Genomic DNA, 23,609 nt, shown 5'->3' with positions numbered 1-23,609 from the left:
ATACAATATATAATATAAAACAATAAACTTAAGATATGATTAATTAAAAATCTATAAAAATTTTAATACATCCTAAAGGTTTCATATAATCAATATCTAAATTCCAGCATCTATGAGGTTTAAATTTTCAAGCTTGTTCAATCATTTTCAAAAGTCAAACTTTACCTAAGTACTAGAAGTTATTTAAAGCCATTCGTAGGACATTTTCTGTGTGCTAAAAATTTTTGATATGTCGACTATTAGAATTTAATCTTACCCTTTCTTAATGTAATTTATTTTATCATTATTATTTAGGAAATAGTTAAATCTTTTTATCTTCATAAAACATGTTGAGTATGTAGATGTATAAATTTTGTAATATTAATCTAAAATGTTACGAATAAATATGATTGTTTAAGTGTAATTATTATTTTCGTAGATAAAACGATAATTAACGATTTTGTTATTGTTTCTGTATAATATAAGCAACAATAAGAACTTATTTAACGTCAAGTGTAAATGTTACACATTATTGTTGTATATAAAAAGCATATCGACACTTTTATAAGAATATATGCAAGACTTAAAATAATGTATAGAAATAATTAATTATATTACATAAATTTGTAAATTAATCGAAATGTTGGAAAAGTCTACGCAGTGTCAATGAATATTTAATATGAACTTCTCGTTAAATGTCGAAAGCGACCGATTGAGTTATTTTATTTTTTATTAATAATTGCGCTAGAAATGTTAATAAAGAAAGTATAGAACTATAATTAGTGATATTCATCGATCATTTATGAAATTTAATGATAGTTGTGAAAAATGAAAAATATTGTGGATATTAATTATTTTTTATGATAGTACTTGTATATAAAAAATTAATTTTTTCATATCAAGAAATTTGGAATGTACAATTTCTAATAAGAGTATAAATAAATTTGATAATATTAAGAACAGAATACTCATCTGATTTTTATATCATTATTGTTTCAGGATAAGGATTTTTTTAATTTTTTTTACATTATTCTAAAGTAGTAACATTAATATTTTAAAAATTAAGATACTTTAGAAAATTGAAAATGTCATTTTTTTAATGTTTTTATTTTGCAAAACGATTATAATTCTAGAGTACTTCATTATATTTTAAGACAATCTGACATTAAACTGTCATAAGAGCTAATTTTCTGATGAAAAGCAAAAATTACGGTGGAAGTTACATCTTTACTTATTGTAAGCAACTATAATTTACTTAAAAGTTTGTAATAATATAATTACCATACAGCTATTTATTTATATTTATATATTATCATTATGTATTAATAGTTTTACAAATATATTAAAAAATTGTAATTCAAATGGTTATAGATATGTCGGTACCTAGGAAAATGATAATAATAACATAATAATCAAGTAAAAAGTCTTTGCGGTTATTAAGAATACTTCTTCATCAACTACGTATTGACATTTTAAATGTAGATATGAAAATCTGTAACTTGTCTGAAATAGATGATTTTATTTTAAGTTGTAAACATTTCTCATTCATACATTAATAGAAAATGATATGTTCATTTAAAAAACAATTGCTTTATTCAATGCTGGTGATATAAATTGCAAATAGAAACATTTGTTGCACAAATCTAAAATTGTACTTTTTTTTATTATATATTCTATAACTTCATCAAATATTCTTCGTGCTCTTTTTATTTTTAATTTGGAAATTTTAATTTTTGACGAAAATGTCGAATTGCCAAGTACATATAAAAATGTCATAAAATGAAATATATTGGTGTATTTTATTTTAGGTAATAAATCATTAAAGTGATTTGTTACAATAAAGTACAATTTCTATATAAATTAAATTTTCTAAAATTTTAATATTTTATTTTAAAAACTTTAAAAACTAGGCTATAAATATTTCTTAATATTGTATAAACACGCGTTATATAACTTATAATTGACTCTATTCGAAATTAATACTTTCCCGATCATTTAACGTTTCAAATGTAATATTTCAATTGATCTTATCGAATATCATTTTTTGTGCAAAAATGAAATATATTGTATTTTAATACGTAGAATTAATAAAATAATGAATAAAATATATTTAGGATTTCCGAAAAATCTAACATAACTTTCCTTATTATGATTTTGACGTGACTATTTAGGTCGAGTTACCACGCAGAGTAATCACAATTTAATCACGTGATATTACAAATGAATGTAAGGAAAATCTCACGTGATATCTTTTGCAAATCACTATTTCCAAACATCGCGTAATTTTTTACTTCATCGCTTAAACCATAATTCAATATGGTACTTTAACGATATGATACACGATAAAAAATCAGAGGCGTCTTACGTGGTGGTGGTGTACTCATAATAGTAGTAGTGGATATCGTGGATGGGCTGGAGCTCGTCGTACTTGGTAGGGGGCTCGGACCCGAAATCGTCTTCGTCGTCGTGTCTCCGATACTCGATTGCCCCGTTTCCCTTAGTGTTACGTCCGGTATTATGTTATCCTCGAGTTGCTCCACTTCCTCGGACACAAGCTCCTCGACCTCAATTAATTCGGTGCTCGTTGCTGCTACGAGGGAGGCTCTAGGTGTCGCTATTTCTGCTAATGGTTGTCTCATCGATGTCGGCTGCGTCAAAATCATCGACGTGACTGTCGTTTGGTCGTTACCGTGATGCTTATTACGACGTGCATGGAAGTCCTTTTGTGCCTCTACTGCAAAAGGAACGTTTACGATGATAATTAATGAATAAAATGTCCTATTCTTGTTTCATCCGTGCCTTGAAACAAAATGTTCTAGTGACAATATCCATAGCCCTGTAAAATTTCACATTTCTAAACTTGATCAAATTCTTTAATATTTTGAGTTTGAACTTTGAAATTGACGAAGCCTGGTTTTTATAATTGTTTCAAATACGTTTTATTTAATGTATTAAGTAATTATTCTATTCATCCTACTTTCATTTAAGTATTTTATTCAAATAGATGTAATTCAAATAACATTTTTTAATTAAATTTATTAGCAATTTTAAAGACATGCATATATCTATTCTGCGTATGTCGTGATATATAGAAAAGAAATTGATAACTTATTACAATATAGGATGACTGGTTCAGAATAAATTGTGATTTTGTCAGTATATGTAAAAAATTGAATAGTTATATTGGCTTTATTATACTGAAATAGAAATCGATATTGGAAAGTTGAATCTATAAAAAGTTTTAAAATTCATTTTAGGATTTAACAAATTTTTAAGGTAAAATTTTGTAACAAATATAACTATAATAAAAGAAAGGAACATTAATTTATGTACTGATTTTTTATTTGTAAATCGTTACTGTATATTTTCTGCAATAAAAATGTACTATATAGCAAACAAGATAAATTGTACATCATCATACGTACGTATCGTAAAATTTTAGTTATAGAAAGCGCAACTTCTAGAAAGCAATATATTAAATGATTTTATTTTATATTATCGTAGTGGACATATAAAAATGGTAAAATACAATAGTAATAAGAATTGCTTATAAAACAAAGTACATTACGATCTTTTGGCTTTAAATACATTTTGTTTAAACAATTTTCATTCCATGAATTGGTATAAAACTGTACAATACAGTTAGTTTCATGTAAAAATCAGATATCTTTTGAAGAAAAAAGAGCATATAGTTTTTATATATTTTACCTGTCGTGAAAAAAGAATATAGCTTGTGCTGCTGTAAAAATGAAACATTATTTATAGCTACAGATTATAACAAACTTTTATTATGACTATTTTCTACGATACCGCAAAATATAAAATATCTGCTTTTATTAAATATATTGTATTCGGTTTATTGTATCATTTATTTGTAAACATGTACGAGTGTATTTTTTGATGCACTTTTAACTTTTAACTATTATATGGACAACTTAAATACCAATCAAGAGATAGAAAATTATATATATATATATATATATATATATATATATAATACATTTAGAAATGTGAACATTAAATATTTGAAAACCTTAAAAATTTAAATTACAGTAAAATTGTTATTAAACTTTAATGTTCTAATTACAATATAAAAGTAACTTTCAAATTAGTTATTAATTATTAATTATTATTATAAAGTTTCCATTATTGATTTCCATTATATAATATGTCAATCATTATAAAATATATTAAATAATAAATTTAGTATGTACATTTTCGTAATATGGAAATATGAAAAGATATCTCTTTATAAATATTGATATTCAAATCTGAAAAATTATAGTATTCTAGATAAGTATTTTTTCATCGTCCAATATTAAAAGGTGGCTTTAACATCTGTATTTACTGGAAATGAAGATTTAAAAAGTATTGTAATGAAAAGAATGAAAGCTATTTGATAAAAGACAGAATGCTCTTTCGAATCTCTCAATATACTTAGCTTTCAATATCGCGACATATTTAGGTCAACAACGAAACCTATGTGGTATCACCAGGTAACGATACTCGCGTTAGCATCTGTTTCTTTCTTTCCTTGTTATCTAGTCACTTTCTGAAATACGACAAGAAGATGTTTCCTGTGAAGCTGTGTATCTTCTACGAGATTGTTGCCTATTTTATAGGTTATACGCCAACCCCGGTCTTTCACTTGCTATTCCTTGGTATCTAAATGATTTATCGCTACCCTCTGACTGTCGACGTTTCGCGGCTTTCAGAGCGTCATATGCTTGGAGAATTTGCTTTACGAGCTGGACGATCGATAAAAGGTCTACTAGGTACTTCTTTCACTTCCGCTTAATCTCTCCGTCCCGTTCCGATCCGCAACCCCATCACATCCTGATGTTCTTTTACGCTATCTTCTTCATTTTGCCTTACTTTTTTTTTCATTTACTCACTGACAACCTCTTTCGATTTTTTATTTTCCTATTTTACTGGACTCCGTAACTTTCGACACAGTTAAACCGATCGGCCGCGTACTGAACTCATTTCAACTTTTCAGTTGGAAAATAGCAACTATTTTTCTTCTCTTCGCTCCCCCTCTCACTTACAATTCTCTCTCTCACAATTCACTCTGCTTTCCTGCATGGATGAGAGAGATTTGAGAAAGAATTTTTTTAATTTTCCGAAAGAGCTTTCAAAACAGCTTTGTGTGCAAACCTTTTTGTGATTAAAGGAAACGTAGGTGAGTTGAAAGAATTATTTTAGGCTGTACGAGTACATATCGACGACGAGTATTCTCTTAGTCTGTCATTCTTTTCCTATTTAAATCATTTATGCGTGATTAATTATAAATATCTGATCAAATTTTGCATTAAAGATTTTTTTAATAATTTTTTGTTATTTTTGTTTTTTATAGAAATAAAATATTGCACAATTTATAGAACATCTGTTATTATTATCATGAAATACAACGTTATTATTATTTATTATACAATATTTATTTTAACATACTCTGTTGATGACAATTAATTATGGATAAAAGTGACCATATCAACTATTTAAAATGAATGAATTATAAAATAAATGTTATTCTAGATAGTTATATTGTACAGTTATGACTTTACGTAGAAAAATAATAGTATATGTATGAATTTATTATATATAAATTAACCGTTACTATTTTTATACCTTTTCAACAAAATTAATTAACTTCGTGTTCCAAATAGATTTTCGTAAAACTAAATAAGTTATACGTATTTTTATTTCCTTTGTAGAATAATACAGCAGAAGTGCATTTTAATGATGGATCAAATAAATGTTTACGTGTACTCAGTCGAGAAGTTGTATAAAATACGTTATTTTATTAAAATAAAACATACTAATTTGGAGCCATGCTTAACCTGCACTTCAAACGCAAATGCCCTGAAACTTAGTGCCCGGATTGGTCTTGAAATAAAGACAGAAAAAAAGCAAAATAAAACATCGGTAACGAAGACGAGGTAAGCCCACGAGATTACGTATAAGAGAAAGGTGGATAAAGAGACGGCAAATGATAAGAGATGGATAGATAGATAAGAAAGCAGTGAGTAAAGTAAATGGAGGTAAGATAGATGGATAGATAGATAGATAGATAGATAGATAGATAAATAGATAGATAGAGAGATAGAGAGAGAGAGAGAGAGAGAGAGAGAGAGAGAGAGAGAGAGAGAGAGAGAGAGAGAGAGAGAGAGAGAGAGAGAGAGAGAGAGAGAGAGAGAGAGAGAGAGAGAGAGAGAGAGAGAGAGAGAGAGAGAGAGAGAGAGAGAGAGAGAGAGAGAGAGAGAGAGAGAGTTTATCGGGTTGCGTTGCGCACCTACACGCGACTTTACTGGCACTTCACAGATACACTTCGATGTTTACCACTTTACGAGCGTCCACATTACGCTTCGATACACTCGAGTAAAGCAAGTCTGCTGCCCTTATATACTTTGCTGAGCTTTCGAGCAAACCAGTTTTGGAACGGAAAAGTGTAAAGGACAAGGAAATAACGAGAGCAGGGACGACAAGCGAGGATAATATTGTATAAATTCTTTGAATTCGCTCACACAGAAATTTGTATTCAGAATCTCAGATTTCGAATACTATTGCTACTATTGCTTTTCTTTCAACGACTACCGAAATTGCACGAGCTTAGTCAATGATTAGTTAATTTTCTTTTTTACCGATATCGAATTGCTCGTAGTATTTTACTTTTTTTGTTTTTTATAAGTTTATAAGGGAATTTGCTTGCCCTAATGTTCGCATCAATATGTATTCACATTGGAATAGATGAATATTGACTGGAGATTATGGCGGGTCATTTAAAAATCTCGAATCAAAATTTGTTCCATTCTCGAATTTATTTTTCTTCAGTTTATAATTAAAAATATATAATAATTTCAAATCAATATTACGTAGAAAAATTTACTTAGATTTAGACATTAAATCTGATGAAAATAATTTAATATAATTAATTATTTAGAGTAATATTTCTCTATCAATTATGTTATAATACTTTAAATATACTAAGTATTTTTACGTAAAGTAGAAATCAAACTTGGATTTGACTCGATTACTGCTTAATCGGGCTTTTGTCGAGCTTGTAATGCTAATTTAAATAGATTAGATTTAGTTCAAACCAAGATATATAAATTCGAATAAACCAATTACGCATATACTAATATTATAACCGAATGAACTAAATTTAAAATATCGCGGTAAGTGAACTGAAGATTCAAGTTATTTCTAAAAGATATTTCTACTAAATTATTGCAATTGCGAATAATCTTCTTAAATCCCAAGATACTTCGTAAATTATTAATTTAAACATCCAATAAACATATTAAATAAATAAATATATATGTATATATCGATAAAAGTAAAACAATTTACACATTGTATCGACGGATAGATGGACCCACGCAAAAATCAAAGTAATAATTTGGTAACCCAATTCAAATTTTTCAGATGACATGCAAAATAAGTTTATGATCTATTTGATTAATAAGCTATTTTTTAAAGTGAGAAAAATCTTCGAAAATCTATATGTTGCATGTTAATTATTATTTCAATTTAAAAAGACCGGATCTTCTAAATACGGGACTAGGACAAACTCCATTCAGATAGATATACATCCTCAAGCAATAATTGTTGCCCATTAGTGAAAATGCTTACCAACGCAGAGGTTGACCCAAAGAAGACGCTGCCATCCGAGACATTCGTAAAGCGGCGACACGTCCGCGCCTTTACAGATGCAGTTGGAACGGAGCTCCGTGCCCAGGATCCCCAGCACAGCCGTTCGGCAGCTCTGAGGCGGACCCGCACACTTCTTCGTCACGCTATCCACTGAGCAATTCTGCTCGTAATGCTCCAGCTTCGCCCTTCACACAAGCAATTATTTTTATATTAGTTCCAAGAAGATGAGTGGTATCATTAATTAGTTTGCTATGCTTTTTTGTTTTAAGCGAGGATGGACTCGATGAGAGTCTAGTCGATCTAGAGCCTTACCATCATGGAAATGACTTAGTTAATCAAAACGAACATGGAATTTACAGATTTTTCAAAATATTTATTCTTCATAATATACATCACTCGAGCTTAAATATATCTATTCACTATTCGCATATACATATATACAGAGATAGTTAGATAGATAGAGAAAGGGAAAGAGAGAGAGAGAGAGAGAGAGAGAATTGTAATAAAGCATTCTAAAAAAAAAAAAAAATTAATAAAGAAGATATTAATCGAAATAATTCTTTAAAAATGAAATATATGATAATTCAAATATGATTTCAATTTTAGAGTTATGCCTTATTGAAACATAATTGAAATAATTAAAATTTTGTATTTCCATCAAGTTTTCTAAATGCAATACATTCATATTAAAAGTTTAATGAAAATTAAAAATTTCGTAAAAAACAAGCAAAAGGTAGTCGAAAATATATGAAGAATTCGAAATTTAAATTACTCAACTAATACTAATCATTGGCATGCATGGACGGGCGAGAAAAATTTATTCGCGCATATTTCATGCACTTTCTTGGTCTCAATCTTTTTGCTCATTCTCCGTTTCACTTTTTGGAATCCTTCATCGTTTCTTCTTATATTAAAAAAATTTCTTTCCTTTAACAAAAATCCACATTCACAAAATTTCGAAAAAAATCAAATCCTTTAGAATTTTTATATCCTTCATAATTCTTATACAGAATGATTAATATGTCTATATGAAATTTTCACATATTATGTATATACATTTACAGATTACAGCTAATAAAGGTAAAACAAATTTCTCAATAATACTCGGTGATGAATGTTAAAAGTTAATAAAAAGCAATAACTGAATTGTAAATCTGTATTGTAACAAAACAATTAATTACTCGCTAGTTACTCGAAAATTTACAATTTAATTGCATATTTTATAATTACGGCATAGTAATATCTGCGTAATAAAAATGATGAAATTGATTTAATATTTTAGACTAAATATTTCAGCTTTGTTTTCTTTTAAAATAACATTAAATTTATATACACAAACAATTGAATATATGACATAAATGCATCGTACAGCAAGATAAAATAAATAAAATAATCTATGTAATTGTCATATAATTATAAATTATATTATAATACCTTCGAATTTTTATAAAAAGAATGTGCAAAAAAATTAGTATTTTCGTAGATCGTTCTTTGTATATATTGTAGTGATGAAATATAATTATATATAATATAATTAAGACTAATTAGAAAATAATAGTAAGTAAAAAATCGTTCACGTTGAGTATGTCATGCAACGAAAATCATATGATCCTTCGGATTGTTTTCAAAATAATTTGTTGCCAAACTTTTACTCAAAAATTTTAATATATATTTTTTTATGTATATAAATAAATATGCTCTGCCATTCATGAAATCAATATAAAGAGTGCAAGAGTTCACCTGCAGGCGGCATCTTCACGACAATTTTCTGCCAGTGCGTCACAGCTTGGTGTCTCCAATCCAAGTGGGAAACGTTGTGCACAAACTGGATGTATTTTTGCTTGAGCTAACATACACTCATCCCGCTTAAGCACAGATTTTCTAAAAAAGTATCGAAAGAGATTTTTTATTAGACAATTATTATTGATTATTGATTAATCTATTCTAATATTTTTCTATACACTTCTATTCTGAGTGAAAATTGTAATACGTCGTGGATAATTTATATCTCAGTATGCATTTGTGTATATATAAAAATAATTACTTTTTTTTCAAAACAACAAACTCTATAAAAGTTTAAAATATATATTAATATCTATAATATATATCTATAATATACTATAAAAATTCAGATTATTTGAAAATTCACAAATTGTTTCGAAATATTTATTATTTTTAAATGTGAATTCCTTTTGACATAAATAAAAAATATTTTTGGACTAATTCAGTATCCTTATTTTTATTTTTATTGATTAAATGCTAATACTAAGAAATTTTGGTAAATTAAAATTGGATAAAGTAAAACTATATTTGGAATTCAAATTTTTGCAAAAATATAGGAGTTGTGAATAAAAAGAATTTATTGTTAATAGAATGATTTACGAACAAAACTTAAAATTTAAAGATTTTTAGATCCTTTTTGTCTATTTAGTCGAATAATTTTATAATAAATTTTAAAATAAACAAGGATAAAGAATGCAATTCAATATGAATAATGAATTATGCACTTTGATATTTTTATGTTGATAAACATGTTTTACTTAACCTGTCATAATGTGCTATGTTAAATTATTAAATTTATAAAATCTTCTAGTAAAATTGTTATTAATTATTAGTGCTGCAAGTTACTCGAACAAGAAATAAGAAAACCATTTTTTAATTTAATAAAATTATTCATTTTAACCAAAATTTACTAAAATATTTGTAATAAAAAGTTTCAAATTAATTAATACATACATAAAATCACATGAAGAAAATAAGGATTATATTATATAATTATGATAAAAATGTTTAATTTGAAAGTATCTATTTTTTTTATAAAAGTAGAAATTACAATTTTACAATTATATAATTTAGTATTAGGTGTCTAAAGATCCTTAATTTTATTCAAATTATCAAAAATTTTCAGAATAAAATTAATTAATGCTTTCACAAGTATTACAATAATATTTATTTGAAATTTACGAATAGAAGTTATACTACTAAACTGTATATTATAATAAGAATAAACTCTTATTTACATGACTATGAATATGACTTTATCGATTACCGAATAATCGATAGAAATGAAATCGCAACAAAATTTCTATTAAGTATAGTGTAAATTCTCAAATATAAGAAAAATATTCAGAATAATAATAGGATTTGTGTCAATTTCTAATATTATAATTATGAAAAATAATTATTTTATAATCATTTCATACCAGAAACAATGCTTCCCTTATCACGTTATACAAATGTAAAATAGTAAATGCTTGTATTTTAAAAATAATATTAATTAGAAAATTATTTATTTAGATTATAATTATATAGAAAATTAGAAAAATGTGGTTTTTGGATTTTTGTTTGTATTTCCTAAATTGAATATACTTTAAGAAAAACTTTTTTTAGAATAATCTAACAAAAGACATCGAAAGTGTGAAGTCAACTATTGAATTCTTCATTGAAAAGTGGCCTATGAGAATGAGAAGAATGACAAGAATGCTAGGAGAGACAAGTTATTTCCAGCTTAGTACTCTCTCATATGTTAAAAATATTTCTACGTTTTCGACAATCGTTAACATTTATTTTGAGACGATAAATATAGATGAGTGGTCGTTACATTAATGTAATTATCACTTAATAAGCAACTTCTTTAAAAAGTGTACTAATAAAAGCTACGAACGGTTGGATTATTACGACAAGAATTATATATTGTCAGAAAAGCTTGAATTTAAATAATCGTAGATGTGTCGTAGATAATAGCTAATAGCTATTTGAATTTATAATTTTAATATTGAGTATTGAATAACTAATAATTTGAAAAATCCATTATAATATGACGCCGACAAACAAAGTACTTAACGTTCGTGGTTAATTAATATTTTAAAATTAGAATGTAGAATATTAAATTTTGCCTGAAATAGTTTATTATATCAAGATCTTATCTTAAGTCTTTTATTCATTTATTAAATTTGTTTATTGTAAATAATTTAATAAATTTTTTATTTATATGTGGCCAATTTAAAAAAGATTACTAACGGTTCCTTTAAAATTGTATTCTGAAAACTCGTTTAACAATGATTATTATGCATTTTTTCGGTGCAGTTATTTCATCTTCGGGGTCATTACTTAATCGGAACCGAATATTCGGATTAAAATTCGGAAAAATATTTGCTTTCTATTAAGTAATTTTAATTAATTTGTATATTAATTATTCCACCTAATCAATTAAATTGTTAATAATATTAATGTTATAAGATAAAATTCCAATAAAATATTATACAACTTCACAAATGATTTGTAGTCAAATAAAAAGTGCTTTAAGGCAAATGTCTATTGTTATAATTTTGAGTAAAATGTGTTGAATCAAATTTGTCATGATTATATTTAAACAAGCAATTGGAATTTTATTTTGTTTAGAACATAAAAAATATTTGTTATTCAAAAATATGATTCGAATTTATATTTAAATTAATTTTCGTTTTAAATTTTAGAAAAAATTCAATTCAGGAAGCTTGTAATTTTTAGAATACAACTATCTGGCGTACTCCACTATTCGTCTATTCAAATAGTTTAAACGAACAGATGGAGGCCTACAAAGAATGTCAGATAAGTGTCTTCTCCTTAACAGTAGTGTGAATAAGATGACAATAGGGCAAAGCTCATTTCTAGTTAATCGTCTCATATGGGAATTCACGGCAAGGAATGACGCGTGAGTCGTGGGAACGCTCCGGTTTGTCGCACGGAGGAGTGTCACAAAATTTTCCAGCTTCGGTTTTACCTATAAAGGAGTGATTTCATGTCAGTCTGCTTTGCGAATTGCAACATTGCTTGAATGATACTAGGTAAACCTTTTTCTCAATAACATCAGAATTCGGTACAACTTAAAACTTTTAGGCATGTGGTGAATTTTGTTTATTAATTAAATATCTTTAATAACATTATAATAAATATAGTAGAATTAATTAGCTATATTTGACTAAAATTCAATTTAAGCTCATTCCTTCGTATAATACGGAGAACAATTATATCGTTAATATTTAATTGATTATATGGAATGACTGTTGCAAGTAAATATATTATTTCTCTCATTACGTTCAGGGATATCTTTTTTTCAGAATTACTCACCTGCATAAACAGAAAGCTATATCTATCGAATACTTGTGGTTGGCCATTTTGTAGAAGTACTGAAGAGATGTCATACATTCATTGCGGGCGCACTTCGAGTGGTCGCAGTAGTTCAGCACAGATTGCAGTAAATCCTTACATTCAGGATCATTTCTATGTAAGGGATAATAGTTTTTCATACATACATTTATTATATAAATAAATAAATATATATATATATATATATATATATATATATATATGTAAATATTTTCTTCAATTTAAATTAGGCTTCAATTAGAATAATTTGATATATAATTATTCATTTTAATTGTGATAATATTCATTGTGATAATATATTTATAGTATTCAAAAAGCATTGATAGAAGCTACATAATATTATAGTGTTTATAAAAAATATAATTATTCAACAATAATAAATTATTCAGGATACATTATTAAATTGAAAATACAATCGAATTTAATAAATAATATATATATGTATATATTTATGAAGAATCTACATTAAAGATTTATGATTTCCGAACTTCAAGTATTAAAAATTCATGACTAAATGCTAAAAGTATAAAATGATAAAACGATAAACCTTAAATTATAAACAATAGCGATCATTTTACAGCTAACTATCGTTTTTGTACAATATTATTCTATTGTATGCTATAGAGCGCAACAATCACCGTTAATCTTTCTAGCAATCTTTAAAATCCGTATATGCAACTTTTCTATCGTTAAACATTTTGTAATATAAAAGAAGCATGAAACATGAAGAAAGGATGAAAAGACGGCAAGAAATATAAAAAATTTAATGGAAGTTAAAATAGTGGAGGAGCAGAAGACAATAAAATCAATAGGGTACTGGCCGAACCGGCCCGTAGGAAGAAGCACTTTAGGGTAATGGTGTGTGCAAGTACGAGTGAAGAATTAGAAAAAAGACTCACTTGCAGGCGGAGTAAGCATGATGGCATGTGCTGGTAAGGATCACTTTCGACGACTGCTGGACACTTCCCTCATTATTTGTCAGTGACGAAGTATTGGACACTGAAACCACAAAAAAGTGGTATATTAGCTGTTGCGTTCAGCCGGAGTTATTTTGGTTTTATACGCTTATTGCCATTAGTCGTATTAAAAAATGAGACTCTGAGGGTGGGTTAGCATTGTGAAAATTTTAACAGCAAATTTAACAGTAAATAGCGTAATATTTTCTCGAATTTTCTCAATTCTCTAAAAATTATTCATTTGTTTCACTTTAGTGCATTAGAAGGAACTTTTTAAGATGAATAACGTCTGCTCATGAATTTCATAAAACTATTAATAATAATATGTATCGCGCAAATAAATTAATTTATTCGGTTTCTATGGATATTTTGTTAAGTTATATCAACTGCTTTATTTGTGTTTAATTAATTATTATAAATTAACGTTGTATTTATGATTTATTATGTTACTGTTATTAAATTATCATATCCGTCTGTAAATTTATTATTATAATAAATAGTGTTATAGTTCAAATAATTCTATTTTCAAAGCACGTTTGTAATTTGTACAATTTATTTTTTTCAAATTTTTTTTCAACATCAATTGAATTTGATCAAATAAAATTTAAAAATCATAAGATAATATTATTTTTTGTTCGTTGAAATATTTGATAAAAAAAGATTCTCCGTAATATTGAAAATGGATCTTCTTAAATTGAATTAATAATGTTAAAAAATGGTGTTTTTAATTATTGACTAAAAATTTTAAAAGTCCGATTAATTTTTATTAAAATGTGAAAATTGATCGAGAATAATCAATCGACAGCAATTACATGGCAAAAAATATTTTACTAATATTAGTGAATTTAAATATTTGAAGAAAATAAGAATTATTTCATGCCTAGTGAATAAAATATAAATATAGTATGTATTTAAAAATTAACAGGAATGAATTTACGTTTCATTTACGAATTGACATTGACCTGTATAAAAATTTTCAAATTTTATGTAACAATTGTTTGTATGTAGATCAAAAATTAAAGTCGGATAATTAACAATCTTATAAACAATAATCATATAACATTGTATAAAAATTAGCATATGTAAAATACAATAAAATTATTGAGATATATTAAAATTTTATGAAACCAAATATTTCGAGCTTCTTATAAAATAAAATAAAATAAATAATAAAACAAAATAATAAAATAAAATAATAAATTATATTTTGAAATTTGGTAAATCATAATGCACTAAATTATTTGTCAATATTTAATAATTGAAATAAAAATAAATTTAGAACTACAATAATTTAAATTCATAAATATTCAAATAGTATTTAACAAGTGACTGCTATTGTTTAATGAAATGCAATAGACGTTTATCAATTTTTCCAAATGTCAATCAAAACTACTCTCAATATTTTTTAATACAGTTTAATTAATCGTTATAGCATAATTTGATAAAAATTTGCTTTATGATTTTTTCAGTAACTTTTTAATTTTTTCATCTTTCCGTAGTTTTTTGTTTCGTTTTAATAGTAATATATACTATCTGATCATTTAATGTATATATACATATATTTTCATTAAAATCGAAAAGATAAAAAGCTCCTAGTGCTCAGTGAAAGTAAAGTAGAAAATAAAAAGTGTAAGAGCGATTCCTGTCGATTAAATGTAGAAAAAGTGAATTAAATCATTAGTGCACATACTTTATTCAGAATCAGAATAACAAATTGCCTTATAGTTTTTTACATTTGTTCATAAAAATGCATATATTGATATATGTAAGCTATTTAACCTGTTATTAAGTATTAATATGAATAAAGCAATTAAGAATGATCGAACTACAGCTACGTTCTATAGAAGGACAAGAAAAAATTAGATTGATTATAAGAATGAAATATGACCCTATTTTCATTATTTCTATTTTTATCGATATATATATATGTTTCTATCTCTATTTACTTATATATCTTGTCTACTCTTCTTCATCTTTTTTTTATCTAATTCTCCGTCACTTTTGTCGGTTATTTATTTCTTTGGTTTAGTCTTTTCGAGTGTACGTATATACACAGGCATATAAAGAAATTGACGGAGAAAAGGAAAATTGGAAAAGATCGGTTAGTTAGAAGTGAAATCCGACGCATTTTATTAAGACGAATGATCAGACAACTCCAACTTGCCACTTTTCGCCTGAAGGCTGCATTCTTTAGATCTATTTGTTTTCTCTCCTTCTCTGCTATGTAATGCGTTTTTCAGTGTTTTTATCAATCAGTTTCTTTTTATTTCTTACCCTCGATTATTCAGAATATATTATACTACTTTTTTTATTCGATATTATTTATTTTAGCACCACATGGACGCGAATAGAAGTTCTTATACCAACCAAAATCATTTTAGATATGGAAAATTATATTTATTATAGATATCAAGCTTTTTATCAATCAAGATGATTTATTTTCTTTTTGTAAGGTAACATATAATTCGGATTATTTTTATTATAATATAATCGATATTTCTGTCATTTAAGTTAGATATCCAAATTAAGACGAGTGTCTTGGAAATACAATACAATCCTTTTTTTATTATATATTTTATTATAAAATTTTTTTTTCAAATTATGTATTCAATGATATTATTTATTTACAATACAATGAATTTATTGAGACTATAGAGTTATACGTATATTAATATTAATTTTAATTTTAAGTAATCTTATTATATATTGAGCAATATTTGTTCTAAATGTTAATAAATACATAAATAAGTAGATCACATTGATTTAACAATCGTCAAAGTGTATTTGAGAAGAAAAATGTATATCGTGAGCAAACAGTTTATAAGTAATTGTGATGACAGTCAATGCGAGACAAATAAAAAAAGAAAAGATTGCGAAAGGAAATAAGTAGTTGCGAAATTTCCATTTCTAAAGGTACCTCGATGTTATTCAATTTTCTTTGTTTTCTCATTCTACTATCGTGTTATCCTAAAAAATATGTTTCACTGTATATTTTATGATGAATTAATGGATTTTATGGCTGTATTTTACACGTGTTTTTAAAATTTCGAGATAAAATATAATTTAAATGTAAAATATTTAATTTCAATACAATTGTATCATTTTAAAGCTAACAGAATAATATTTTTTAATATTTCAAATATTAATATAAAATTCTAATGAATAATAATTTCATTATTAGAAGCATAATTTTAAAATACATGATCAAATATTTTCATACAGCTTTACAAACTTATAATTTATTTAATACTCATTATAACCTACATCGAATAAGGTAGAGAAACAAATTTACCAACAAATTTTCTATAAGATTCTAAATTTAAACTTATATCTGCTAATGTGCTTGAATAAAATCATACATTATAAATTTTAGAGTAAATTTTCCATTTTATATCGTTTAATATAAAATGGTTTAAAAAATTAAAAAATACTTATAAGAATAATAAAATAATTTTATACTTTTAGACTGGCTTGAATCTTGTTTTTAAGTAAGTTTTTATATGAAATGTACTTTTTAACGACTGCATTCACGTAGTTTGCATATAATTAATACTGCAATTGTAGTTAAGGGATTTCTCATAGTGCATTTTCGTAAAGTTTCATTAATAAACTTATAATTTTCTTCTTTATTCTATGTTTAATATAAAAACAAAAGTAGGATAACTTTGTGCATGCTTTCGTTTGTATACGATTTCTGTGCTATATAAAATTTTAATCAAATTATTATAAACATTAAAATTTCGCTAATGCTAATTTATTGTAAATTAATATTAATATAATTGAAATTGAAAATGCTGATTAATAACTTTCAATTAGAGTTATAAATTAATTTAATGCAAGTATCAATTGCTATCTATTCATAAAGATGTGTAATAAATAAATGCATATGATCATTTAAATAATTTATCACTGTCTTTATTTTCTTTTGGTTCTAAAAGCAATTTTTTACATTAATGATAATTTCGGAATACACAATAGGAATAAAATTTATAGGAAATAAAAAATGAAAGATATAGAGTTAACCATATTAATTCTAGTAAAAGAAGGAGCCACGGAGAAAATGAGAGAGCAAGAGAGAGAGCAAGAGAGAGAGAGTAAGAGAGAGAGAGAGAGAGAGAGAGAGAGCAAGAGAGGGAGCAAGAGAGTACGAAATATTCAAAGGTTACAGCGTCACACGGGATTTTAAAATTTAGTAGGGCGTGTATATACAATTCAGCACTTGTCGCGTGTTCAATTTTTCTTTCAAAACTTTCATTCCTTCATTAGTATTCACTTACTTTCTTTTGTACTTTTATATATTCTTGCTTATTACTACCATATCCTGTATTTCGTTATTCCACCACCATAAATTTCTATTATCTTTCATTACTTCAAGCCATAATTTTCATTATTACGTTAATATTTTTATGCTTAACGAGGCGTTTATTAAGCATGTATTACTTCATCCACGTAGTTGAACAGAAAATCTGTAAATCAAAATAAATCACTGGAGAACTGCAAGGGAAACCGATATCACAGCAGTGCCTACTACCTGAAATATATAGCTAATTGCCATTCCCTTCGTGTGGTAATTCGACTGTTACATATGTGCGCAGGATTTCATTCTCTCTTCTGATTGGACGTTCCCTGGTGTCTTCATGATTAGGAACATAAGGAGCCATGACTACACAAATATTAAATACACCAGGCCTATTATAGTACTTAAATATACCAAAGTAAAATTTACCGACTTCAATATGAATTGTTTTGTATTTAGACAAATTATAAATAATTTACTTACACCAATAGTTTTTGTTTCAAATAATACTTTTGGATAATAAACTATGACAATTGACTAATTATTGCAATTAATAACAGATTTTGTATAAAAATGTTTAGACGTCAAATTATTTAAAAAAAATATCTTTTAATTATTTTAGAAACTTTTTTATATTTAAATTTTGCAAATCAACTGTTTTAACCAATTACATAACAATGAAAATAAATTATGTAATATTAAAAGTTCTTAATTCGCCCGATTACTTTAGCTCTTTTATATTAAAATTTCACATCGGCTAAAACAATTAGAAATATTTTAAAGACAAAGTTTACAACTATGCATTGAATTTTATGAACTTCATTTTAACGTATTACATTTATTTCAATTACTATTTCAAAACATTCCAAATGGAAAGTACAAAAAAATACTAAAAATATATTCCAGGATTTTCATAACATTTTTCGCAGAGTAAAGTTAGAATCGAAAGATAGACCTCAAAAGACGAAATTTAAATGAAAAAGAGTTTCCCAGCCGTTGCTACTTAAGTGCCATATATCTCCATATTACTCGATAATTTGCTGCTATAATTGGATAGCGAAGATCCACATATATTAAAGAAGATGTTCGCTCAAATCGGACGACTATCGAACAACTATTTCATACCAACATCACATAACATTTTTCGTTCGGTCTTCTACGTAACGCATAACCGTTTCTCCCATAAGGATAATGGAAATATCAGCTGTCCACTTACCACTCCTATTTGATTGCGATATTCCTTGGTGTTGCCCAAGTTTTCACGATTATATACATTGCTTCTACTTATAAATGCACTTATTTTCATGCCTACAATAAGGGAAAATAAAAAGTATATGCATATATTGGTGTTGATGAGTCACTGATAAAAAAATTTGCGAATATTCTCCTATAATCTTTTATTTAATAACTGTACAATATCAACTTTAATAATCTAGAAGTTTCTTCACTCAAATAAAAATAAAAACTAAGATAAAATGAATTTTTTATACAAATGTTTTTGAATACGAAAATTCACTCGAACCGTATTGAGCTATTAAAATTATAATTTTTGATAAATAAATTTCTTTTAGAAGAATATTAATATTAATGACAAATATTAAGATTGATTTATATTTAATAAATTAAATAAATTATATGTTATTAGATTTATTAAATTAGATATAAATTTGAGTCAATGCGATTATTATATAATACGCTTAATTAATTTATTTAGTTGAATAATTAATTAAATAATTTTTTTTTCATATTGATATAATTAAACATATATTCATATACTATTTTAAATTATTAATCCGACAATATTAATAGTTATACCTCCTATTATATTTCTCTTTTATTGTATTACAGTAGCAAGAATATCAATTTTCGAAGACATATTATCAATATCATTTTACATGTTGTATTATTTTCAGAGACAATGAATATTAACTATAAAATCATTTGATATATTATATTACGTTATGTCCACATTATATATTATACTACCCATATACTAACGTATAATGAAACACATTATGTAATATAATGCAGCGGTTAATAGGATACGACAAGTTATGTAAGAAAACTATTTATATTTGGCAATAGTAGTATGAATATCAGGTATAAAATTGTACAATATAACAATATTATTATTCAAATACTGAAATATTATTAACGATATAGAAAATTACGATAATGAAAAATTTATCATACAAAGTTATAGTTATAAACTGTATAAATTATTATTTAAGTATTAATAATTATCAATAATTATGAATAGACAGTTTGCAGTATTTATTACTATATATAGTGAAGTATAGTTTGCAAGAGTCTATGTTAAAGAATGACTTTAATAAATTATTTAGAATCTCATATATTTTGATGATTAGTATACCAGACAAGATTATTACATTATGGTAAAATTATTTCGTTTCTCAATAATTGTTTTAAAACAAATTTTATTATCTATGACTTACTCATTACTTTATTAACTTACTTGCTTATGTAATTAATTGAATGCAAGTTTAATTTAATATAAAAATTCAGTTCTAAGAGTATACACTCATAAGATATATTTAAACATATATTTACATTTTTGTATTTTTTATTCAGCATTTACAGCAGAAAAATTAAATTTTATATTCGAACAATTTACATATAATTTTTAAACAATCATATCTAGCCACAAAAATTTTAGATTTAAAAAATAATATTTATGCAAACATTATGAATACAATATATATGGGAAGAAAAATATTTAATATTAAATATTATTAAGCAAAATATATCACACCATATTAAAGTTTATAAATTAAAGTTTAGAGAACAAAAAGACAGAAAGAGAGAGAGAGAGAGAGAGAGAGAGAAAGTATTTGTTTGAGAAAGATATAGATAGAGACTTTAGGATATACAATGAGGTAGCGGCAGAATACAAACTATACATTTCGAAGTGCCAATTGATTACATCCGAATAGCGCGCAAGTAATTATCTTTGGTTATCCTTTAATCCAGCCGATCATTCGGTGATACCTCTAGTGATTGATTTTCTGAATAAAAACTATTCTATTCTCGTTAAATTTATCTATATTGCATCATAAATCGCCATTAAAATTGAATACTAGGAATTATTACGAATTATCACTTAATCTAGATTTCAATTAAAATGCATATAAAAAAATTTAAACTTCCATTTGTTCCTCAAAAGTACTTGACTTACTTTTATTTTCTCATTAAAATACTTTAATATAAAAGCAGTTTTTATTTAAGTAGACTGCTACAGTAAGATTATAACTTTGTTTAATTTTGTTTGTAACCTTTATAATAAAATTTATAGATTATGAAAAATTTTTTCTATTTTCCATGGATTTATTTCAATTGATAACATTTGTTGGTAGATATTAAAATAAATAAATAAAAGTTACCGGTGAATAATATTTTATTTTTTAATAGTACAAATAAAAATTTTTAATAATTTTAATTTTCATTATCGGTTCCAATATGTGTAAAGCAGTTACAAAATATTTGCATTATTAATTTTATAAATCGATGCATTATATAAATTTATATGAAAGCTTTATCGAATATTTTTTAATTATAGAAAAGTTTACTTTCATTTATTTTGAAAAGAATTTTTGTAGAAATTGAATAATTCAATAGTTTTTATTTTTCAGATATAAATATGAGATATAAATTATATCAGCATCCATTTTGTTAAATAAAGTTAAATTATGAACTGTGTATTTATGGATCGGCGTTCTATTCTATCTTTAATCGTAATCACACGAATTGAATTATACTGCAAATTTAGTTATAACTAAGAAAACTAAATTTTTATATAGAGGAGTTTTATTATTATCTTTTATTTAAACTATTTTGTATACCTTTTAAATAAATATATTGAGAAAAGTGAAATATAATAATTAATGAAAAAATTATTAGAAATTTGTTGATCCAATTATTAAATCTATTTACATGAAATAATCGTTCGATATGTTGATGAATATTTTTAATTATTGATTAAAACTCTAATTGTAGCAAAAATTAAAATATTACATTTTCTATCAGTTTTATTTAGTTATTAATTAAATAGGAAAAATTATGGATTCGTGTCAACAATTAACTGATTAAAAATTACAATATAAATTTGTTACATTTTAGTGAATAATTTAATTTTTTAGTTTTAATACGCATTTGCTCCCATTTTTTATTTTAAACACAAGAACTGTATTACTTCATTTTTTTCATACTTCATTACTTTTTTAAAGTTTACATATTATTCATTGGTAATTTTGAAAATTGTTCGGCATTATTTGCCATTCGATATAGCTTTATACAATAATTGCATATATTGCATGTAGTCAATACATAAGGTATTTTTCAAAATAGAATTAATTTATTATGACATTATAAATATATGTATATATATATATATATATAACTTGAAATTTAATAATTTGAATTTTAAAAGAATGTAAACATTTTAATATTTAGACATGGAAATACCTATTTATTGATTAATTACCTATTATTGATTAATAAAGTTAATTTTTGAGTAGTATGCAATTGTAAAGGTTAAAGCAAATGTTAATTATAAAATACTTTTAAAATTTTTAACATTGATGCCAAAATTAACACTATTAAAATTTTCAATATTCGGGTAATGGATATAATTATACTTTTATATTGATAGGCGTATACATATTTATATATTTAATATGAATAGTATTGGAAATACTATATTTAATACGACTAGTATTGGAAATAATTTTGAAGCATCCTAAAATTATATATAATTTCATTGTGGATTTCATTTATTCCTTATATATGTCAATTTGATAAGAGAGTATCGCTCTTATATACGAGTTCCTAGCAATATACATATATAAAACTGTATTCGGTGTCGTCACATCCCTCGTCCAAATCGTCTACGTACGCTTTAGGGAGATTAATCGCGCGAGGACGAAAGTTTAATTTAATTTCAACTCGCGCTTGCGCCCGTCTCATTTACTGCGAACGGTCCGCGTTCCCCTTCCCACCTCCCTCCCGCCACGCCTAGGCCCTTTGCCGCCTTTCCACTATCCAGCTGCTCGTATCCGCATATTATTTCCCAGCATACCGAATTTCAAACTTTAATTCGCACATCCGGACGAGTTCCTTCCTGCCTGGAAGGTATGAAGCAAACTTTGGATACGATTTCTCTTGGTTGAGTGTTTTTCGAGTTCAGGTGACTGTCATAGCGTATAATACATTTGAAGGCTACTTTTTTCCGCCTTTGAATAATTCTCAATTTTTAATAGAGGCTGTTAGATTGTACCATATGGCTTAGACTTAAAACAATTTAAAATAAATTATTCATACTCGAGTGAAGATAAATAAATTTTTATTAATTTATTTGCCTTTCACTTCCCAACCATGCCATTACATTTTACATCACAACATTTACGTCATTTTTAATGAAAGATCATTAATTTTTGTTATTAATACTTCATTCACTTGTTACTATATTAGATATATGATATGAAGATAAACTTTTGTCATGAATCCATAGATACATAAATTATTTAGTCTGATGTTGGATCAGTATCAAATTTTACAGT

The 23,609-nt window shown here is 25.7% G+C and overlaps 1 protein-coding gene across 1 annotated transcript in view; it reads right to left on the bottom strand.

Annotated features, from left to right (window-relative positions):
- Positions 1-23,609, bottom strand: part of Gfrl (Glial cell line-derived neurotrophic family receptor-like) — a 338,959-nt gene that overhangs the window by 33,987 nt on the left and 281,363 nt on the right. Inside the window, 5 exon segments of the mRNA XM_011503933.1 lie at positions 2,345-2,713; positions 7,612-7,817; positions 9,373-9,513; positions 12,742-12,894; positions 13,680-13,779. Coding sequence (XP_011502235.1) covers positions 2,345-2,713; positions 7,612-7,817; positions 9,373-9,513; positions 12,742-12,894; positions 13,680-13,779 — 969 coding nt within the window.

The sequence above is a fragment of the Ceratosolen solmsi genome, unplaced genomic scaffold (genome assembly GCF_000503995.2).
Source record: "Ceratosolen solmsi marchali unplaced genomic scaffold, CerSol_1.0 scaffold10, whole genome shotgun sequence".
NCBI classification, from domain to species: domain Eukaryota; kingdom Metazoa; phylum Arthropoda; class Insecta; order Hymenoptera; family Agaonidae; genus Ceratosolen; species Ceratosolen solmsi.
This window is presented reverse-complemented; position numbering and strand designations above follow the sequence as displayed.